The sequence below is a fragment of the Quercus lobata genome, chromosome 10 (genome assembly GCF_001633185.2).
Source record: "Quercus lobata isolate SW786 chromosome 10, ValleyOak3.0 Primary Assembly, whole genome shotgun sequence".
NCBI classification, from domain to species: Eukaryota; Viridiplantae; Streptophyta; class Magnoliopsida; order Fagales; family Fagaceae; genus Quercus; species Quercus lobata.
The window spans coordinates 4,067,329-4,089,736 of record NC_044913.1 but is presented as its reverse complement, the minus strand read 5'-3'; the positions used below and the strand labels follow the sequence as shown (position 1 = coordinate 4,089,736).

Below are 22,408 nucleotides of genomic sequence, written 5' to 3'. Positions count from 1 at the left end.
ATTGTTTAGATTTTTGTTGTTTTTTTTCTCTGAACTAATGAGTATATTTTTTTATACTGTTTCTATTTAGATATTTTGTATGCGAAGATATTGAAAGTAGCAAACTGTAATTAAGCTGAACGATCCAATGCACCTATCCCCATTCAATTTAGGAGAAATTATTTATTTTATTTTATGTTGTATTTAGTAGAATTTCACAGACAATAATTGTAAATTGATGTTGTATATGTAGTATCTAATAGTGATTTTCAAAATTATATATGTAATAGTAATGTAATGAGAAATTTGGCATAACAAATATCATGAAAATTGCAAAGAAAAGCTATTTTAATACTTCCAAATGTCCTGGCCGAACTATATCCTATATGTTTAATAACTCAAATTAACTTTAATAACACCATTACAATTCACCATTCTAGTAAATAAGCACGGGTTACATAATAGTAACTATAATAAAAAGAAACGTTTTGAAAGAATATTACCAATAAAATTAGAAATGGTTTCAATATCTAATTGAGAGTTATATAAAATGGAGAAAATAAATTGGCAGTGGGAAGACATCACATATCAAGCACAACAATTCCAACCTCTAGATTCAACCTCTAAGCAATTGGCAGTGGGCGACTTGAGAATATAATCAATTCATACATGCTAATTTAGCCCTCTACATAGTACATATACGGGTTATACTTTCCTCCAAAGGAAAAAAGTCTTATATGGAAATTTGGATCATAGTTTCCTGCAAAAGAAAAAGCCTACGAAAAAGTCTTATAAGGAAATTTGGATCATCAACTTGATATAAACCACCATCCTTCAATCAACTATGACCGTATTGATAATTTCATTGATATAGGGTATAACATATGGAATAATTATCTTCTAGTTTATTTATTAAAAAAAAAAATTCCTTATTGATTATCCTCTAGCATCATATATTTCTCAAAAAATTTCTATTCAAACATAGCTTCCCTTCATGTTTTGACAAGTCAGACAAAGTTTTATTATAAATTTCTGAAAGTGGAGTGATTTTTCGAAATGTTTCATTACCCACATCAAATGCCAAAATGCTAACCAGGTGCATTTGATTATTGCTGAAACCCAACCAATTTAGAGTACCATTCAAACAGAATGTTCCATGTCCAGAAACATATTTGTATTGCAGGCCATCATTAATGATCTCCATGAATTCGAAGGGCTACCCACTGTTATTACTGCAACCTTAACTTTAAAAACTAGTAATTTTTCTCAAAAATCTTGAAAGATGATAATCACTTAATATTGCTTTATCAGAAGGACAATATCCAAATCCAATTTCATAAATACTCCTCTTCCCGTATCAATTAAGACAAGAACGGCGAGAATAACATCTTACACACATGAAAATCATCATTATCGGTTAAGAAGATTAAACCATTAATGAAATATTCAAATTGTCAAATATAGATTGATGGAAGATATTTTTTTTTGTCATCAAAGTCTTTAACCCACCTCCTATTTGTAAACAAGATATGTCAAAGGAAATCATAACTTTAAAAATATCATCGTTGTGAGAATCAATATTAATTCTAAAGTCTGTTTTTTTATTATATACAAGTAATCGAGTTCCCTTCGGTGCCACTTGTTATTAGTTTCCTCCAGTATTTCAAAGACGGCTCAATTGATTGGCACAATGTATAAAAAATATTTTTCAATAACTTTTCCTTATAAAAAATTGTAATCTTTATTCTATTTTATAAACAAAATAGAAAGACAAAGTAGTATAGTAATTTCATTATATCATATGTGTTTGCAAACTTGAAATTGCATGATATAGTGACTCATACATATACATATGCTTCATGCCTACTTGAGAATGTAAATATTGTTTGATATAAAAAAATGCAAATATCCTTCCATTATTTTTGGCTAAAATGCAATAGTCATCCGTTACGTTTTACCAAAATTCATTTCAGTCCTTTAATTTTTTTTCATTCATTTTAGTCCTTTAAGTTTCAAATATATTCAATTAAGACCCCTCTATTGTCCAAATTTTTAAATTTTTTTTTCTTCAAAATTTTTAAATTAAAAAAAAAATCCAATTAATGATTGAAAGATATTTTCCAAATTTTTTGTTAAAATTTAACGGAAATTGACAGGGGCCTTAACTGAATAAACTCAAAACTTACAAGACTGAAATGAACGAAAGCAAAGTTAGAGGACTGAAATAAATTCTGGTGAAACTTAGAGGGTGGACTTCGCATTTTAGTCTTTTTTTATAAATATTTTTTGATTGTGTGTAATTAAATTTATTTCTTCTTTGTTTCAATTGTTGCAAAAGCAACTAAATTTGAGCAAGAATTCCATATTTCAAATCAACTGTTTCTCATATAAATCTTAGAAAAATGACATCAAAAGTTCATTGTACGTAATAACTAATGCATCAATAAAAATAATTAATATAACAAAATAAATGTATTTATCCTATTAGTAATCTTTTTAATTAAATAAGAAAAAAAATGATGGTTCCATATATATGTGTGTGTGTGTGTGTGTGTGCACGTGTTGGGGGGGGGGGGGGGGGCAAGATGAGCTAAAGAAGACTAGGCCTGGTTTAGAGTAAAAAAGGGCCCATTGAAGCGTTTCCATAGAAGGTTCAAGCCCAAGTAATCCGAGGAAAGCGTAGATCCGAAGACTAAGCCAAGGAAGGAAAAAGGCTTGAAACCTTAGGAGGGAGGACTAGGGATTGTCAAGCCATCCCTAGGATGACAATGGTGAAAGGAACAATAACTAGTTTGAGTAAGATTTAGAGGAAGCTTCATGACAGAGCCACTGTTCCCTCCGAGTTAACTACACTATACAAACCAACCATGCAGCATTAATTGTTGAATGACCTCTCTGAACAGTGTGTCCCAATAGTATCACAACCTCAAAAGGAGAAGAGGGGAAGGATGAAACAAGTATCTTGCCTGAAGAATCATATATTCTATAGGTGGACGGCTGATATGGAGGCACCAAAACTATAAATAGGAAAAGATCCCACATGTTGTGAGATGGGTTTTTCAAAAAAAAAAAAAAAAAAGAAGAAGAAAGAGAAAAAGTAAGGCCATTGTAAACACTCAAGAAAGCCTTAACTTGTACTTGTCAGTTAATAGGAACTCTCCTTATTTTGAGGAAAGTGTAATAAACGAAAAGATACTCCTTGTCTACAATCTGTCTCAGTCCTAAAGTTTATTTTCTTTACCTGAGCCTTTTTTCTATTTCTTAACTATTAGTCCAAAGACCTATCTCTTACAAATTAATTGTCTCGGATAAAGGCCCAGCCCAAATTGGGTTTCTCTCTCTCTCAAATTGAAATTAGATTTTTTTTTTTTTTTAACCATGTATCACCTTACTTAATGTAAATTAACACTCTCTTTTTTTTAATAAAAAGAATAATAAATTCTCATCTCATTTAATATGCTAAAATTTTTTAATATGTAAAATTGACCTTGTTTTGATTGTTATTAATTCAACAAGTTCTATGTTAAATTTGTCTTTATCCTAGTATATTGAAGTTATGGTTTGGCTTACCTTCAATACTTTTTAACTAAACATGTCCATTTGTTTTAAATATACAATGGCAAAGTGGTAGTGAATTTTAATCCCTAGGACCCTACCTTTTATTTAGTTAGTGGATGATGTGGTAGTTTCTCATTAAAATAAAAGGAGATTTCAGTTAAAAAAGTATTAGAAGTAAGCTAAATCCTTAAACTTATTAAGTGATTCTATTTTAAGGAAGCTGCAACAGCATGTTTGATAAATTAGAATTTATTAATAAAAAGCCACATATGAGTAAAAAAAAATTAATAAAAAAGATTTATAATATAATAAAATATAAAAATAATACAATAGAAAGTTAACAATGAAAATTATTGTAATGATATTCAAATATTTAATATAACGATACTTGATTATATTGAAAAAAAATACTATTCTTTTTTAATTCTTAGATTGCTTTACTAACAATATTTTTTATATTTGTTTTTTCAAAAGTAATCTTTTTCAAGTTTCAACATTAAAAATAATGAAATCTTACTTTAAATATTTTTAATTAGCCATATAATCATTAAAAATGAAACATTAACTAAATTTAAATACAAAAAAATTGATTAGTAATTTTGCATTTTAAGAAACGATAAACTTTTAAATATTTTAACTACATTGAAATACAAAATTACTAATTAAATGTGAAAAAGACCACATTTAAAATTGTCATTTTAAGCCTCAAATTATATTGAGTTGTCATGAATATATCAATACACTATTAGTGAGGGTATTAAGAAGGAAAGAAATTCCAACAAGTTTGGCCTCTTTACCCAGATGATTATACATAGGAAATATGATTCTCCATGTTAAATGATGTGAAATAGATATACTTTTAAATTTGTAATATATAATTTAAGTGATAAAATATATTCATTAAAAAAAAAAAAAGGATAAAAACAATACAGGGCGGACTTTTTCTTGAATATGAGACAAGTTAAGAGCTCAATATATAGAATGCGTGGTATTGGTCAATGGTCAAGAGCATAGATAAAATAATTGCTCAGAAGACTCATTCATTGACTAGAAAGAATTGGTCAGTAGCAAAGAGAAAATAATTGCTCATATCCAAAGACTCATTCATTGACCATAAAGAATGAGTAAGAATGAAAGACACACCAAAAAATAAAAAAGAAAGGTAATGTAACAAATCATGTTTCAGTAGACCAAGTTGTGTTTCATATGATAGTATATAAAAAATTCAAGTCTTTGCCTTGTTGACCGGCAAATACTTGATTTTGGCTTTGTTTCCTCGTCTATTCCTTGGACACTATTCTCATGATAGCAATACATGACCTAATAGCCTTTGGATTCCTCCTTTTGATTTTTTCTTCATTTTGAATATTTCCTCACATGTTTCGAAAACTCACAGCAAGTTCTTCCCATGATCATAGATGGTTCAGCCTCAAAAGTGTATATAAGTATGTGTAACAACAATGTTGTAGTGCAATTCAAGTTAGCAAACAAGCTTGCTAGAACTTGATTCCATTTCTCACAACAATTTTATCATGAGGAAATCTGAAGACCTTGAGCAAGTTTTCCATTACTTTGATGAAGATGGTGATGGGAAAGTATCAGCCTCCGACTTGAGACATGGCTTGAGTCTTATGGGTGGAGACCTATTTTCAAAAGAGATTGAGGTCGCAATGGAGGCATTGGATTCTGATGGAGATGGTTTCTTGGGTTTAGAAGATTTTATTGGGCTAATGGAAGGAGGAGAAGAGGAAGAGAAGATAAAGGATTTGAGAGAGGCTTTTGCAATGTATGATATGGAAGGTTGTGGCTTTATTACACCCAAGAGTTTGAAAAGAATGCTCAGCAGATTGGGTGACTCAAAGTCGATTGAAGAGTGCAGAGTGATGATCAATCAGTTTGATTTGAATGGAGATGGTGTGCTTAGTTTTGAAGAATTTAGAATTATGATGCTGTAATCATTTTAGACATCCCCTGTGTGATGATTAGATTTTTAATGTGTGTCAATCATTTTAGGCATCCCCTGAGTGATGATTAGATTTTTAATGTGTGTATCAATATTTCTTTCAATTCACCAGTTTCTAAAATATACAGTTGCAATGTTGTTTTCAACTGAATTTTATTAGTGTTAATTATTCTTTACTAGTATTACTTCATAGTATAAAGTGTAAAAAGAATTTATTATTATAAAATGGGTGGTATTTCTTCCGTTAACATTTATTAAATGTTATGACACATTATCCCTCTTCCAGTGTATGGTCTTGTAATTATGTAGGACGCACGTACTATGAGAAGAAAAATGTAATATATAAATGTATAAGGTACGCTCTCTTCATTTACACCTTTAACATATGCTATACTTACTCTCTCTTGAAGGGGTTGTACAAGAAGTGCTTTATGAAGGCATTAACACCTTGTGTTTTTCCTGTGGCCGAGTGGGGCACCGACGTGAAGGGTGTCCATACACTATCACGGAAAAGGAACAAGCACCGACGGTGCCTGGGGGTGCTAGATCTGCTACTAAAAGTGCTGATAGTTTCGAAGAGGCTTGGGACGATACCCGAGAGGCGAGAAAGGTGATGGATGATTTGATAGGTGATGGGAAGGAGACGTATGACCCCTAGTTGCTTGTTAGGAGGAAAAAAGCAAGAGCAAAGGCTGGGGGGTCTCGAAATCCAATCCATGGAGTGGGCGTGGGCCCAGGCAAAGGGTATTTTCGTAAGTCTGAGGATTCAACAAAAAAGGTCCACATGGCACATGATAGGCCACCCTATAGTGTAAGGACTAGGCCTGTGGATGGGGCTAAAGAGGTAGGACAGAGGGTTTCGTCCAGTTCTCTCTCAGCTAAAGATAGGAAAAAGCATCAGTCTAATCACGATGCACCCTCTCAATCTGCCAGCCCCTCTATTTTTTCTTTTGGTGCTGAGGTTTTCCCCAAAACCGTGAGCTCACCCAGTCAAGTTGTTGTGCCTGGCGCTGACGGTAGGAGTGCTTTGGGCTTGTCCACATCACAGGTCTCGATGAGTGGTGTTAAGGGAAATGGCAGATCAAGACGGCTTGATCAAGCAAGAATGGGCAATTTTTCAAAAAGGAAGGATCATGGTGCTGTCTCCAAGTATGCTGGCTCAGATAAAAGCAAGTCCCACCATGATTTGGGGATGGTTCGATCTGGACGAGATGAAAGCATGGCAACACATCTTTCCTTTAATGCCAGAAAGCAAAAAGATGGGGTGGCTTCCACTCTTAGACCCGGCGTGGATGGACTAGGCTCACCCCTGGTGGATATTTCCATCAGAAATTCCGACAAAGGAGGAAGCACAGGTGTTCGGGTGGAGAGCGCTATCGCCAAAATCTCTGGATCTACGCTTGAAAGAATTGGAACAGGAGGAGGAGGACGTGGTAAGGAAAACTTGGATATCCAAGATAGGGGCAATGAGGTGTTGCGGAAACGGAATTTCCAAGGATCTTATTCAAGTCGAAGCAACCTTGGTGGGGTTCAACTTACTGATCACATCAAGGGAGACATAGTTGGGAGTCCTAGAGCATATGGTGCTCATTGCACCGGGAGTGGAATCCTCCAGAAGGTCTCTTAAGGAGTTGGGATGGAGATTTCTGAGCAAGATGGATGCTCAGAATCTGCATGAAGGAGCTCTAGCTTTCCCCCAATCTGTCCCAATGAATATTATTCTGTGGAATTGTAGGGGGGCTTTAAACCCCTGTTTTCATGTTGCTCTGAAGAATTTGATTGATACCCACTCTCCCTCAATTGTGATTGTTACAGAAACATGTGTTGGTGAAGAGAGGGAAAAGGATATCATGGATAGGCTTCCTTTTGATGGGGCCATACACGCTGACAGCATTGGATACTCGGGTGGTATTTGGGTGCTGTGGAAGTCCGATGTTGTTGAGATTACACAATTAGCAAAAACAGAACAGGAAATTCACGTGTTGTCAAGGTACATGCTTTTAATTCTTCCTGGTTACTGTCATTTATTTATGCTAGCCTTAGACTAGAAGAAAGGAAATTGTTGTGGAACAATTTAGCTACTATTGCCCCCATGCATGAATTACCCTAGCTTATGTTAGGTGATTTCAATGAGCTGTTATCCAGTAGTGACAAGTTGGGAGGGAATCCTCTAAATTCTAGACGGGTTCAAATGTTTAAGGATTGCTTGGATTCTTGTGATATGGTGGACCTGGGCTTTCAAGGGCCTCGTTTCACATGGGATAACAAAAGGGAGGTGGGTCATTTTATTCAGGAGAGGTTGGACAGGGGATTTACTAACTCTAAGTGGAGAGGTATGTATCTGGAAGCAGCAATACACCATTTCGCCCGCACTCACTCGGACCACTGCCCTGTTTTGCTTAAGTTGGAGGATCACGGGCCTTCTAACTTGAGTAGGCCCTTTCATTTCCAGCCCATGTGGATGTCACACCCTCTCTTTCCATGTGTTGTAACAAACTCGTGGATTGAAAATGATCCCCTTAAGCTAAATGTTGAGAAGTTCATAGCTAATGTTAAGATTTGGAACAGAGAAGTTTTTGGAGACATCTTTCATAGGAAGAAGAGAATCGAGGCTAGACTTAGAGGAATCCAAACAAGTATTGCTGATAGGCAAAATGAATATCTCCTAAATCTGGAATGCCAACTTAGACAGGAGTATTTTGAAGTACTTCAATATGAGGAGGAATTCTGGTCTGTAAAATCCAGGTATAACTGGCTCATACAAGGAGACAGGAACACAAGATTCTTCCATACTTCGGCCTTGATACAGAGAAGAAGGAATAGAATTGTTTGCCTTAAAGATAGCCTAGGAAACTGGATTTAGGGCGATAATGAAGTTGCTAATCTGATTAGAAGCAAATTTATCAAGCTCTTTTCTTCCAGTGTTTCTAGTGTCCCAAGGATGGGGTGGAATTTGAGCAGTTGGCCTAGCTTTCTCAGAACTAAAGATGTGAGTACCTTATGTGATAACGTGACCAGATTGGAAGTGAAGGAGGGGTTGTGGAGCCTTAAGCCCCTTAAAGCCCCAGGGCCTGATGGGATTCATGCGAGGTTTTTCCAAGCATACTGGCAGCAAGTAGGTAACTCAATGGTGAATGAAGTGCTCAAGGTGTTCCAAAATTCCACCATCCCCCCCTATCTAAATGAGACCCTTATTACTCTCATCCCTAAGCATCCAAGGGCAGACTGTCTGGCTTCTTTTAGACCGATAAGCCTTTGTAACACAGTGTACAAAGTGGTCACTAAGATTATAGTCAAGAGATTTCGACCTTTGTTGCCCAAACTTATTTCGTCCCTCCAAACCGCCTTTGTTCTGGGAAGGTTAGGGTTGGACAATATGATCATCGCCCAAGAGCTCATCCCCCAAGAGCTCATCCATACAATGACCCTCAAAAAGGGGAAGACAGGGTTTATGGCCATTAAAATCGACTTGGAGAAAACTTATGATAGACTTGAGTGGCACTTTATTAGGGATGTTCTTGAGCTGTATAAGCTGCCCCCTACTCTTATTAAACTTATCTTGAGCTGTGTGTCAAGCTCCTCAATCTCTATTCTTCTCAATGGTGGGCAACTTGAGCCTTTTTAGCCTTCAAGGGGTATTAGACAATGAGACCCCCTCTCCCCCTACTTGTTCATCATGTGTATGGAAGTGCTTGCGTTCCTCATGTTGGAGATGTGGGGAGAAGTTATGGGATCCGGTTTGTGCTTCAAGGGGTGGGCTTGCCTTTTCCCATCTCTTCTGCGCCGATGACCTTATTCTGTTTGTAAAAGCTGATTTGAAGAATTGCATTAGTGTAAGAGAGACTTTGGATACCTTCTGTGAATTATCGGGTCAGAAAGTTAGTTTGAATAAGTCTAAAGTCTATTTCTCTCCTAACACTAGTCTAGAAACGAGGAAGGAGTTGAGTGAGGTGCTTGGCATTCACTCGACCCCAAATCTTGGCAAGTACTTGGGCTTCCCGATAAAGCATCCGGGCTCATCATCTCAAGATTTTAATTTTGTGGTGGAAAGGGTGCAAAACAAGCTACAAGGCTGGAAAGCTAGCCTATTATCAATGGCAGGAAGGGTAGTGATTGCCCAATCTGTTCTTTCAACCATCCCTGCTTATGTGATGCAGGGGTGCATCCTCCCTACCTGAATCCTTAATAATCTTGACAAGGTCAATCGTAATTTTGTGTGGCGTTCAATGGAAGAAAAGAAAAAAATGCATATGGTCTACTGGGAAAAAATCACTAAACCGAAGCGTCGTGAGGGATTGGGAATTTAGGAAGCTAGAGGGAGAAATTTATCTCTAGCGGCCAAGCTATGTTAGCGAATGGAGAATTCCAAAATTGGTGGCTGGGTTGATGTGTGCTGAGGAAAAAATACAAGTCAAGGTCTGCAACAATCAATAAGGCTCATACTAGAACTTGGAATGCTGTTAGTAAAGGAAGAGATATCTGTTTGAAGGGCTCCAACTGGATTGTGGGGTGCAACAGCCCGCTAAGCTTCTGGAATGATAAGTGGCTGAATATTGGCACTATGGGATCCCTCATTGAAGGGCCTTTGAACCGCGGTGAAAGTGAGGTTTGTATTGAGGATGTGATCACGTGCAATGGATGGGATCTTGCAAACTTTTCCTTTGTTTTTCCCAACCCCATCATTAAGGCAGTAATGGCCACCCCCTTAGTAGATTTGCTGCAAAGGAAGACCATAGGAGCTGGATTTCAAACTTAAATGGGGAGTTTGACCCAAAAAACGCATACTTATTGCCAATTGACGAAAATCTAAAGGCCCCGGACTTCCATGGTAAATGGATATGGAAACTTCCAACCTTGCCCAAGATTCAATACTTCCTTTGGAAATGTTTACACCTGAGCTTACCTATTAAATCCATCCTCGCTCACAGAGGTATTGCTGGACTGGGGGGCTGTGAAAGTTGCCATGATCCTGAGGAGAGCATTGTCCATGTTCTAAGGGATTGCCCAATAGCTAAAGCTTTCTGGGAGGGTTCGGCCTGCCCTTTTAACCTCAGACAATCCTTTTCGGAAGATCTTGTGTCATGGATTAAAAAGAATGCTTTTGGATCCATAAAATCACCTAGCAAAGATTATGACTGGTGTAGTTTCTTCTTATTTGGGGTATGGAATTTGTGGCTCCAACGAAATAGTAGGGCTTTCAAACAGAAGCCCTCAAATCCAAGTTTGGTGAAGGTTGTGGAAATGATGACGAGAGAATTTATGTATTATGTTGTGGATCCAAGCTCGGGGAATAATAAACTAGTGAAACAGGTCCAATGGTTGAAACCAGCTGAGGGCTAGCTAAAATTGAACACTGATGGCTCGGTTTGCAATTCCAGTGGGCTCGCGGGGTGTGGTGGTCTTCTTAGAGACAGTAAGGGCCATTGGATTGTGAGTTTTGTTAAGTCCACCTGTGCAAACTCAAGCATTGCCGCGGAGCTGTTGGCCTTGAGGGAAGGGCTGAGTCTGTGCGTTGAAAGGGACTGTCATGCTGTGGAAATAGAACTTGATGCTTCCGCAGCAATTTCCTTAGTTGCTTGCAATGTCAACTCTTATGGAGACTTGTCTGGTCTTGTTGATGATTGCAAGGAATTGTTGCTGCGGTTGTCTCAAGCTAAATTATCTCACTATTCCAGGGAAGCAAATTTTTGTGCTGATGCTTTGGCAAAAATGGGATCGTTTCCTCAGATATGTCCTTAGTTTTTGTTCCCACGCCCCCCCACCCCCTGCTATCGCTAAGCTTTTGTATGATGGCTTGAGGGGCGTTCAACGTCCTAGACTCTGTTCTAGTGTTGTTGATGCTCATGTTTAATCTATGATATATCCTTGGTTTACCAAAAAAAAAAAACGTTTAAAGGGACATCATTTTAATATTATCTTATAAATGAAAAATAAATAATTTCGAAATAATATCTTATAAATGAAAAATAAATAAATTCGAAAATTGCTATATTTCATATAAATTTAAATAAAATTAATAAATAAAAAGAAGATATTGACCTTTAGGTATAGACCATAGAATAAGTTAAAAGCTATTAAAATTATGATCATAAACTTTTTATTAAAAAAAATCATATATTATGATGTCCCAAGAGAGAATAAAAGACAAACAAAAAACAAAAACAAAAACAAAAAAGGAGAGAAGGAACTTTTCTACCTTCTAAAAACTTCTTCCCTTGAGCACATCAAGATAGAAATAATGCAGGACAAAGTACAATTTCATAGATTAATAGTATGCATAGCTTTAAAATTTCAACTTGTCTAAAACTATAATAATACTCCCAAATACGACGCAGCAATTTTCATTCTTTTCCTTATAAACATGAAGGAACTTTTATCCCTTTTTAATATAACTTTTTCCCTTTTTTTCTTTAATTTTTCATTTATTTTTACTCATTCCCCTGGAAAAAGAAAATGTAAAAAGAAGCATATTTGGTGTGGGACAAATGGATATTCGAATTTTAACAACACAACGAACACAAAAAAATTTACAACTCTTTTTACAACATTTGAAATTTTGAAGTGATATTATTACTTTTACTATAGGATCATTGGTACTAACATTTATTTTATTATATATCAATCACAACCTACTTTTTTTCTCAAAAAAAAAAAAATAAATAAATCACAACCTACTTCTTCAATAATTTTTAAAAATTATGAAATTTATTGTACATGAAAACTTATATAATTTTGACTTATTGTTAAAAAAAATGCTAAAAAATTTACAAATTTTCTTATATAATATTTACAAAATGATATGTCAATAAATGTGATTAATAAATTTCAAAAGGGAGATTTCTAAAATTGCTACAAATTTTATTATATAAAGCTTGCAAACTGAAGTGGCAATGAACGTGATTCCTGAATCCTAACCACTAAATAAATGAATGTTTAAACTGTTTTTTGGTGATTATTGGCACAATAGTTTGTAAGCTCTATGAAACAAATTTTGTGGTAGAACCAAAATCCTCTATAATTTCTAGGTTACTCTACCATGTAGAGTTCTTTAAATATTTACTTTTTATTTATACTAAAAGGCTAAAATTATGCCACACCATCAATCTAGTGACCTAATCATAAAAATAATTTTTTTTTTTTTAAAACACAAAATCATTTCAAAAATGTGTCATATTAAATAAATGTTTGAAGTACATTTGTAAAGGCTATATAGTAAAATTTGTAATGTTTTTTAAATTTAGTTAGAATTGAGTGATGTTAAGGATACTACAAATTAATTTTTATAAAATAATCATTACAAGCTAATGTGTCATTAATCACAAAAAAAATCATTCGAACAATTATTTATATTATATTATTTAAGTTAACACAACTCATATTCTTAACACATTAATTTATAATTTTTTTATAATAGAATTTGCAATAGTTCTACATTTTTTTATTATTGAAATTTAGGAGTTGCAACTTGGAATGATGCGTAGGCGAGGCCTGTGGAAGTGTCAAAAAGAAGCATAATATGAATCAGAGCTTTGTACCCTTAAAAGGGTTAAAAAGCCTCATGAATTTCAGTGGCACAAACTGAAAAGTGAAAACAAATCAATGTTTAACACCTAAGATCTTCCTTCTTATATGTTTAAGCCACATGATCATGAATTGACAACCATAGACTTAGAAAGTGATTCGCTTACAGCTTACGCGGTTGTGGCATGCACTAAATTATTCTTTGTGGGAATTTATTGGATAATTTGGCAGTATTGTCACTCTTTTCACATGGCCGCTCCTCGTGTGAGCGGAGGGAGCAACGCTCCATTACTACACAACATTTACTCCTACTTTATTACTTATAAAAAAAAAAATTTAAAAATTAAAAAAAAAAAAAAAAAAAGAAGCAAAGAAAGAAAGAATAATTTCAACCATACAACTATTATTATTTTTAATTAAGGATGTAAACTTTTTTCACAATCAATTTCACAATTTGTTTTAGGTGGTAAATTGTGACTATGCAACATCATTTTCATATGAATCAACTACCGATACACCAATTACATCATGTTGTACAAAATTGTCCCTAGATTATTGTTTCTTTAGCAAGTGGGTAAGGGTAAGGGAGGCAATCATAATATAGTAGGCATGGGCAGTAAGCCGAGTTGTTTATGAATAATACAAAGCAATTTGAAAAATATAAATTGTCCATTTTGGTTTATTTAACAAATAAGCCATTCTCAAAATAATTTCTATTTGAATATAATATATACGCATACATGCACATATAAAATTTGTTTAAATGAGCATTCATGTGTGCTTTAATCACATGAGCTAAAATAATAAATCATGTGATAAATTGTTCGTCACATGAACCACAATGTAATGGGTACCTAATGTGAAAGAATAATATATTCATTTGTAAATAAGCTTGTCAGTATCACATTATTATTTAATTTATTGCGAGACACACAATATATTTCGTAATAAAATTTTATTAATTTAATTATTAGTTATTTATTTATTTTTTATAACTAAAAATTAATCTACCTAATTAACTTAAATCGGAAACGGTGTTTTGAGTTAAAAATGAACCTTTGTAAAAAAAAAGGCTATGAAGTTTTATGGTTGTAAAATAAAGTTTTGGAATTTTAAAAACGCTCTTTTAAACTCTCAAAATACCAAACTGGCCCAATATAATTTTAACTAAAAATTACAATTTATCAATCATTAGCATAAGTAAAAAAAAAAGTTGTCTATTTTTTTTTTTTTTATATAAGAAAATATTAAGACAATAAAATAAATAAATTTGAGTTAATTAACATATAATTTAGCTGGGGGATCACAATATCATCTTTTTATGGAACAAATTAAGAAAGGAAAGAATCAAAGCCTGAAAAAGCTAGTCCACAACCAAACCCTATTAGTGTGTGAATCTTTGTTACTATAACTAAATAGTGCTAACTCATGCAGCAAACATCATCGTAGAGAGAGAGAGAGAGATGGAGGAGGAAACGACGGCGTCTCCACAAACGAATGATAATAATAACAATAATAATGTTGCAATGGAATACGAAATAGTGACTACTGCCTTCTCCTCCGGTCCACACCTCTCCGGTTTGCGTTCCGATGGCCTTATTCTCGGCCCCACCACCACGTCACCACCTTCTTCCGACGGCGGTTCGTGCTCCTCCCCTGGATCCCCCGGTGACCCTATCAATCCTCCCAAACAGCCCTTCGTCATTGGTAATATATGTATATTGTTATTATACTACGAATACTATATAATGCTAATAATTTTATTCTGTCATTTACGTTTAGTTTTAGGACCGACCAAACAACCTCGGAGAACACAAACTCAAATCTACGTACTTCCTTGTTTTGTTTTTTTTTTTTGGTTTGTCGTTTTCCGGTTTTGACTTTATAATTTTTTATTGGATTGGAAAATTGTGAAGAACATAGCTTTAACTTTTGAATACTAATATTTTCTACATAGTGATTAATGCAATTTATGCTACGTGAAAACACAATGTAATTTTTGTAATTTTGATAATTTATCATTAAAGGTATTACAAATTTTATTATAGTTCTTAAATTTCATGTGACACCCTTTTTTTATTTTTAGTAGTTTTAGTATTTTTTTTTTCTCAATTTTTATTTGCAAATGAGCTCCAACTTAAATAATACATGATGGTTAAGATAGTAGGTTTAAGACTCACCAGGCATGGATGTGATACTAAGAAAATATATATAATATGTATACATCTGGAAATTTCAGGGGTCTCGGGAGGTACAGCATCAGGCAAGACTACAGTGTGTGACATGATGATTCAACAACTCCATGATCATAGGGTTGTGCTAGTCAATCAGGTGCATATTTTGTATTTTTCTTCTGAACTCCTTTGATTATTCATTACTCATTGCTTGAGTAATCACTTTGTAGTTTTACCTTCATGAATTTTTAAAGATTGTATTTGTTACTTGTTAAAAAGTGACACTATAAAGAAATGAGTTTTTGAATTTTATAGATGAGAGTATTGTATTGAAGGTAACTTAGCAAAGAAGGTTAATAGAATTGAAATCTTATTGCCTATAATGTATTCCACATGTTATAAATCAGTGAATCATAGTAACATAAGAACAGCAGGTAAAATTTTGCTATATTTTGTGTTGTGTCACAGAGTTTTGAATCTCATGAAATTGCCTAATTTTGCTTTAATGGCTCTATGAAAGTTTTCATCTTCGTACCCTCTTGGATGGGATTATGCTCTTTGTTAGTATTTTGAAAAGAGTATATTCTTTTAGTTTCTTAATAAATTTTGTGATGAATTTCGTAGGACTCATTCTACCGTGGTTTAACAGAGGAAGAATCAAAACATGTACACGAGTATAATTTTGATCACCCTGGTAAGTTAATCATGGATTAAGAGAAATGCAGGCTTCGAATAATTGTTGAATGTACCTTCTATTAGTTACAAATTTGTCATTCTATTAAAATATATCTGGTTTCTTTATAGATGCATTTGACACAGAACAACTTTTAGAGTGTATTGGCAAGCTCAAATCTGGTCAGTCTGTTCAAGTTCCAATATATGATTTTAAGAATCATCAGCGATTCTCTGACCGTTTTCGACAGGTAGTTCTTTTGTCTTATGAAAACTATTGTAGTCCCAGTTGATATAGGTTTATACTCTTGTTAGAATTTGCTCAAATATTTGAGGCAATGGCTTTTGTAACAAGCTAATGCAGTTAGAAAAAATGAAAAGTGGAACTGATAATGTAATGGGTGACACATATTGCTGTGGATTTCGCAAGCATACCTGCTATACTTTGTTCTTTTTTCCTTTTATCTAATGCTATCTTTTTAGTAGTATACTTCCTGTATATTGCGAATCTCTATTTTCATCTTTTATTTAATTCTTACTGATCCAAAAAAATCTAAATCAATTCAATGGTCTGCACTATTGGCCAACTAATTAACTATCATTTTCTTTTGTTTGGTCACATCTTGGCAGGTCAATGCATCTGATGTAATCATATTGGAAGGAATATTGGTTTTTCATGATCAACGTGTCCGCAACTTGATGAATATGAAGATTTTCGTTGATGCAGGTTTCTTTCCTTTTATCTTGTTAAACTTCTGAAGCTTTGACTGCTGGTAATCTGTCCTGGTGTCCATGATATAACTATTGTCTTGGAACTGAGCATATTGCTATACAGACTTGTAACTTTGTTACCATTTAGGTGATATCTGGCAGCAAGTTCTGTGCTGTTAACTTTTCTATTCAAAGCACTGTCAAAGTGCAAATTTGTTTTCCTCTCATCAGCTATCTTACTGGCCTTACATTGTTATCTAGATGCTGATGTAAGGCTTGCCCGAAGAATAAAGCGTGACACAGTTGACAGAGGAAGAGATGTACACTCTGTTCTTGAACAGGCAAGAATCATTTTTCCTTTTATAAATTTAAATTGATACAACTTATTGAACTGAGCGTATTGAGAAATATCAGGGCTGGGATGGTTTCTCGAGAAAACATCTGAGAGGCTTGACCAGGTGTTTAAATAAATGAAAGAATGTAATGTAGTTAGGCCATGTATGATAAGTGTCATGCAGGTCCTACAACCAGAAACAGCATCATATGCATTTCTGAAGGTTTGGAGCCCGATGAACTGCACAAATGGTCGTGATCATGCAGCATAAATTAAGACAAAGCTTGAATGTTGAAGATGATGCATCTCTTTTTTTTTTTAATTATGAAACGAAAAATGCAACTCCTAAAGCTTTTATATTATTTTTATTTATTTAAGTTTTATCTTTACATGCTCCTCTGTGAAAATAGAAATGTGAAAAAGGATACACAGGCTATTGGTTATGATAGGACTAATTGGCACTTGCATAGGCCGGGAAATGATCAATTATATAACTTATTGTGAAACCAGTTTTCTCCTATTTGCAATTTTGCTTGCTGTATGACATATACATATCCATATAAGAGCAACAATTTAGTTACTTCAAAACAAGGTAATAGGAATCAAACTATGCAAACAGTCATGTTTTCAATTTACTTTAGGTTTAACTGGGTTGGAATTGAGCTATGGGAATCAAAATATTCTGCTTTTAATACAATTTTGGAAGGACCAAAAGTGGCAAAAGTTTTCTGAAAGCTTAGTTACAGTGTTTTTCATTAATGAGCTGTAGTGTTCAAGGATGCATCTAGCTACTGTTATCTTGCTTGTGGCATTGCATTCTGCAATTGTGGGTGATAAAAGTTTTTCTAAGTTTAATCTTCTGGGTTTGGATTTTGATTTTGAATGAGATCAATCATTTGCTTGGAAAAATTAGTTTCTTAGTGTTCCATCAATTGTGCAGTATTCAAAGTTTGTCAAGCCTGCTTTTGATGGTTTCATTCTTCCATCAAAGAAATATGCTGATGTCATCATACCCCGGGGTGGCGACAATCATGTTGCAATTGATTTAATTGTGCAACATATCCGCACAAAGCTTGGTCAGCATAACCTCTGCAAGATATATCCCAATTTGAATGTTATTCAGTCTACATTCCAGGTATTTATCATCATCCTTTTCTTCTTTCTGTCACCAAATAGGGTAAATTTTTTACAGAACATTATTCATACTGGACAAAACCAACAAAACTGAAACTACAAATTGACACAAACTTTTTTATTTGATCAGTAAACCACAATTTGACACAAACTAATTAACATAAAAGATATCAGGAGTGCTCCACGCAGTAGCCAGTCTTTTGTGCACTGCAGTAACCACCTAATATGGTCATACCTTGGTCTGAGTTAAACTGGATGCAACCTCTGAGTGGTAGTAGTCTGATAACTTTAGGAGGTGTGAATATTAATTCTAACGATCATAATTCTAATCAGCTGCATTAAGAGATATAAAATGTTCTGAGACAGGAAGATTGGAACAATGATTACCTGGGATAGAGTCCACATGCATAGTGTGCTTGAATTTTCTCAAATTAAGCTTCATTATATTTTTCCTTTGTGTTTTATATAATGTTAGGATTGGTTTTACAGATAAGAGGCATGCACACTCTGATTCGTGACAAGGAAATAACAAAGCATGATTTTGTTTTTTATTCAGATCGTTTAATACGTCTGGTATGTAGAGACTGTTTATTCTGAGGACCTTCAATTTGTATATCCATTTGTGTCTAACATACACTAAAAACCATAAATTTTTCAGGTAGTGGAACATGGTCTTGGCTACTTGCCTTTTACAGAGAAGCAAGTAATCACTCCTACAGGTGTGTTTGAGAGCGAGGGGAGCAAAAAAAAGTACAACGAAATTTTCATATTATGGATACAAATATATATATATATATGTATGTATGTGTGTGTATGTATGTTTATAATTCAAGTCATGTGAGTTTGCACCCTGCCTGGCACAAGCTGGGCCTGTCAATGGAAAAACTGCAATCCTTATTATCTGATTGGTACTTGATACTGCCATATCAAACTCTGCTGCAAATCACTTACAGTATGTTGTCCTATTCCAGGATCAGTGTATACCGGAGTTGACTTTTGCAAGAAATTATGTGGTGTTTCTGTTATTCGAAGGTGCACTTATAATCTAGTGCTGTTTACTTTTAACCACAGATTAAATTAAGTTTCAATCTTGAATTTCTTTCTGTTTGTATTTTAAGATTTGGTTATATAAATTCTTTTAACTTTAGGAGCTTCCTGCGGCTCTTTGATATTGGATCAGGGTAGAACATATCTTTGTTTGATCCAAGAATTTATGTTTTCTTCAGTCCAAATATTCCATAAAAGTAGCAATATGTAACTAGTTTTCTTAATTGTTTATATTTTAGTGGGGAAAGTATGGAGAATGCACTGCGTGCATGCTGCAAAGGAATCAAGATAGGAAAAATCCTCATCCATCGTACCGGTGATAATAAAAAACAGGTGTCACATATATTTGAAATGTGTATTGGTTTTTATTCTTCAAGGTGAAATGGAGTTCCCCCTATATAATTCCTCTCCTTCCTCTTACATCTAGCTTATATATGAGAAGCTTCCAAAAGATATTTCAGAACGGCATGTCCTCCTCATGGATCCAGTTCTCGCAACAGGTGACCTTTGTTACTGTTTACATGCATTTATATTATTCCATTTATCATCTATAGAAAACTATTCTAACTGTTTATTGTCTAAAATTAAGTCCTAAGTTTAAGAACCAACATTCATCCATGGATCCAAGGAAACTAAAAGCATACCAGTACCACTACCAGCTAGTTCTTTTCCCCTTGTGAGTGATGCATTTATGTGGATAAGTATGAGACAGCCTTGTTTGCTTCCTTGCAGGTAATTCTGCGAGCCAAGCAATTGAACTCCTTACACGAAAGGGAGTTCCAGAGTCTCGAATTATATTCCTCAACCTCATATCTGTGAGTTAGCTTAAATGCTAATTACATATTTGTCTTTTCTTTTTTTTTTCTTTGTAACCAACTTTCCTCAATTTCCATGCTTAAAATGTGTGATTTTGCATTTGTTTTATGACACTAATTCCAGGCTCCTGAGGGGATTCATCGTGTATGTAAACAGTTTCCATTTCTGAAAATTGTAACTTCAGAGATTGATGCTGGACTAAATGATCAATTCCGTGTCATACCAGGGATGGGAGAGTTTGGCGATCGCTACTTTGGTACTGATGATTTTTAATTTGACCATTGAAGATGGATTGAAAAATATACCATTACGATTTACAAGAACTGAAGCTCATAGTAATTTATTTGCATAGCAGAAGCTGTTATGTTGTCATGTCAGATATGCATACCACTCAAATCAAATGTGGTATACTTATCTACAGGAAATAAGTTTTGGGAAAACAATGAGGAAAGCCATTTTCTATTTTACCTTTTTCCACTTTATCTAATATTCTTTTCTTACTATAATATCTTGTTTGGATTGTGTAGTACTATGTTGGTTGAAACATGAGGAAAGATGAGTGATGGAAGATATAATTTGAAGGAAAGATTCAATAGGAAAAAGTATTGGACTTTCTTTTGGACTAATGATAATCATAGGTAGGTTTGTATGTCTCATGTTTTCCTCTTGTATAATATAGCTATCAACCCTTAATGGTTTCCTCAGCTAAATAGGTAAAGAAGTTTCTGCCTTGGAACAAAAACTTTTTTTATTGTTGTAGGGCTGTATGTTTCAGCCCCCCATGAATGATAATATCATGTATACGCCCACAGATGAAAACCAACCTCCTTGGAAAATTATTTTCTCCTTTGCTGTGTGGATTATCTGGAAAAGCCGGAATCAATATGTTTTCAACAATAAGGCACAAAATCCTCATATTGCAGAAGATATCATGAGCAACTCTGTGGAGTTTTTCTTTTGTGCCTACTCAAAGAAAAGGAAGCCCTAGACAGTGATTAAGCAAATTCAATGGGATAAACCTGAAGAGGGATGGATGAAGTTAAACACAGACGGGTCGTCTTTGGGTAACCCAGGACTGGCTGGTGGAGGTGGTGTCATTCGGGACTGGACTGGCAGATGGATTGTGGGGTTTTCCAGGAAAATTGGCACAGCTTCGAGTCTAATGGCTGAGCTGTAGGCTATTCGGGATGGGCTTATGCTTTGTGTGGGCAAAAATCTGGCTATGGTGGAGATTGAGCTGGATGCAAAGGCTGTTGTGGATATGTTAAGGAACCCCCAGTATTCGAATAGATCCTTTTCTTCTCTCCTTGAGGACTGCAGGAAGCTGATCTATGAAATCCCTCAAGTTCGGATAAAGCATTGTTACCGCGAAGCTAATGGTTGTGCAGACTTCATGGCTAGGAAGGGGTCGGTTCAAGACCAGAGTTTCCTTGTTTTTGAGAGTCCCCCTGAGGATATGATTGGTTTTGTTGAGGCAGATATGTCTGGGGCCAGTGCGTCCAGGCGCTGTCCTGAGTTGAGTGTTAGTCCTTAGTTTTTCTTTTTTGTATTCCTTCTGACCAAAAAAAAAAAAAAAGATACGCCCACCGTTTCCTCCCTATAGGACTGCCATTAAATTCCCCTAAAATAAACAACAATGCTAAGGAGTTATACATAATGATGGGAAGAAGCTCTAAAAAGAGAAGTAAAGAGATTATATTAAAGGACTAGCTCAGTGCATTTTGAGGACCCTTTTAAATATTACATAAATAGTATTTTTAGTTAATGTTCTACATTATAAGTTGTTTTATTTAAAATCCATTATTCTTACTTTTTAAGATGATTAATTTTCATCAGATTTCTATTTATCTAAAATTATTTTGGCCTTCTTAAAAATTGAGGAAAAAATATATACAACTTACATGTTTAAATTTTTTTTATTTTTTAAATCACTTGTTCTCCACACATTTAGGGCCTTTTACTATTAGGCGCCCTAGGTCATAGCCTAAGGGGCGAGACCTACGGCTGGCCCTGATTATATAAATTAGGACTGCTCAACATCAACAATCCCAGAATCTTGATTTACGTCTTATTCCCAATCCATGAGTGTCTCATTATGTAATTTTCTTGGTTTTAAGAAGTTTTCTCCTGCTCTTGGATATGGGGGATTACATCTTATTCGTAATCCATGAGTCTCTCATTCTTTAATGTTGTTGGTTTTAAACTTTCAAAGTTTTCTCCATCTCTCCTATGTCTCCGACCCTCTGCTAAGTCGTGCAACCACCACCACATGCAGTTTCTTGCCATACATGGCCATAGCTATGCAAAGCCATCGCCATACACTCCCCCCCCCCCCCCCCAACAAAAAAAACTCTTCATCTCTCTCTCCACCGTTGAGCTATAGTTTTGTCCACCATCATCAATAAGGTATGAGCCATCTCCATTTGTATAATAATGATTAATTGGGGATGACACACCCAGCCATCTTTGTACGCTATCATTAACAGGTTAACCCTAACT

At 34.7% G+C, this 22,408-nt stretch overlaps 3 protein-coding genes across 3 annotated transcripts; all 3 read left to right on the top strand.

Moving 5' to 3' along the window:
* The first annotated feature begins 4,714 nt into the window (after window positions 1-4,714).
* On the top strand, window positions 4,715-5,700 carry LOC115965694 (calcium-binding protein CML37-like). The gene has a single exon (XM_031084983.1). It carries the CDS (start codon window positions 5,070-5,072, stop codon window positions 5,490-5,492), a length of 423 nt encoding a protein of 140 aa, XP_030940843.1. The 5' UTR covers window positions 4,715-5,069; the 3' UTR covers window positions 5,493-5,700.
* Window positions 5,701-7,155: 1,455 nt separating this feature from the next.
* LOC115964217 lies at window positions 7,156-11,239 on the top strand. The gene is made up of 5 exons (XM_031083575.1): window positions 7,156-7,490; window positions 7,646-8,245; window positions 8,519-9,025; window positions 9,126-9,659; window positions 10,879-11,239. Exons 1-5 carry the CDS (start codon window positions 7,156-7,158, stop codon window positions 11,237-11,239), a joined length of 2,337 nt encoding a protein of 778 aa, XP_030939435.1.
* A 3,128-nt stretch (window positions 11,240-14,367) lies between these two features.
* Window positions 14,368-20,495, top strand: LOC115963079 (uridine kinase-like protein 1, chloroplastic). The gene is made up of 14 exons (XM_031081967.1): window positions 14,368-14,728; window positions 15,261-15,352; window positions 15,820-15,889; window positions 16,000-16,118; window positions 16,498-16,594; window positions 16,840-16,919; window positions 17,853-18,047; window positions 18,536-18,619; window positions 18,705-18,765; window positions 19,018-19,078; window positions 19,333-19,426; window positions 19,521-19,593; window positions 19,826-19,908; window positions 20,033-20,495. Exons 1-14 carry the CDS (start codon window positions 14,485-14,487, stop codon window positions 20,180-20,182), a joined length of 1,503 nt encoding a protein of 500 aa, XP_030937827.1. The 5' UTR covers window positions 14,368-14,484; the 3' UTR covers window positions 20,183-20,495.
* The last annotated feature ends 1,913 nt before the right edge of the window (window positions 20,496-22,408 follow it).

Bases quoted from the DNA above. Each gene is read 5' to 3' on its own strand.
- LOC115965694 (XM_031084983.1), top strand. From the start codon at position 5,070: ATGAGGAAATCTGAAGACCTTGAGCAAGTTTTCCATTACTTTGATGAA.
- LOC115964217 (XM_031083575.1), top strand. From the start codon at position 7,156: ATGGATGCTCAGAATCTGCATGAAGGAGCTCTAGCTTTCCCCCAATCT. The intron at 8,246-8,518 runs GTATAACTGGCT...TAACGTGACCAG, and splicing joins TTCTGGTCTGTAAAATCCAG to ATTGGAAGTGAAGGAGGGGT. The intron at 9,660-10,878 runs GTGCATCCTCCC...TTGCAATTCCAG, and splicing joins CCTGCTTATGTGATGCAGGG to TGGGCTCGCGGGGTGTGGTG.
- LOC115963079 (XM_031081967.1), top strand. From the start codon at position 14,485: ATGGAGGAGGAAACGACGGCGTCTCCACAAACGAATGATAATAATAAC. The intron at 15,890-15,999 runs GTAAGTTAATCA...GTTTCTTTATAG, and splicing joins GTATAATTTTGATCACCCTG to ATGCATTTGACACAGAACAA. The intron at 19,079-19,332 runs GTGCACTTATAA...TTTATATTTTAG, and splicing joins GGTGTTTCTGTTATTCGAAG to TGGGGAAAGTATGGAGAATG.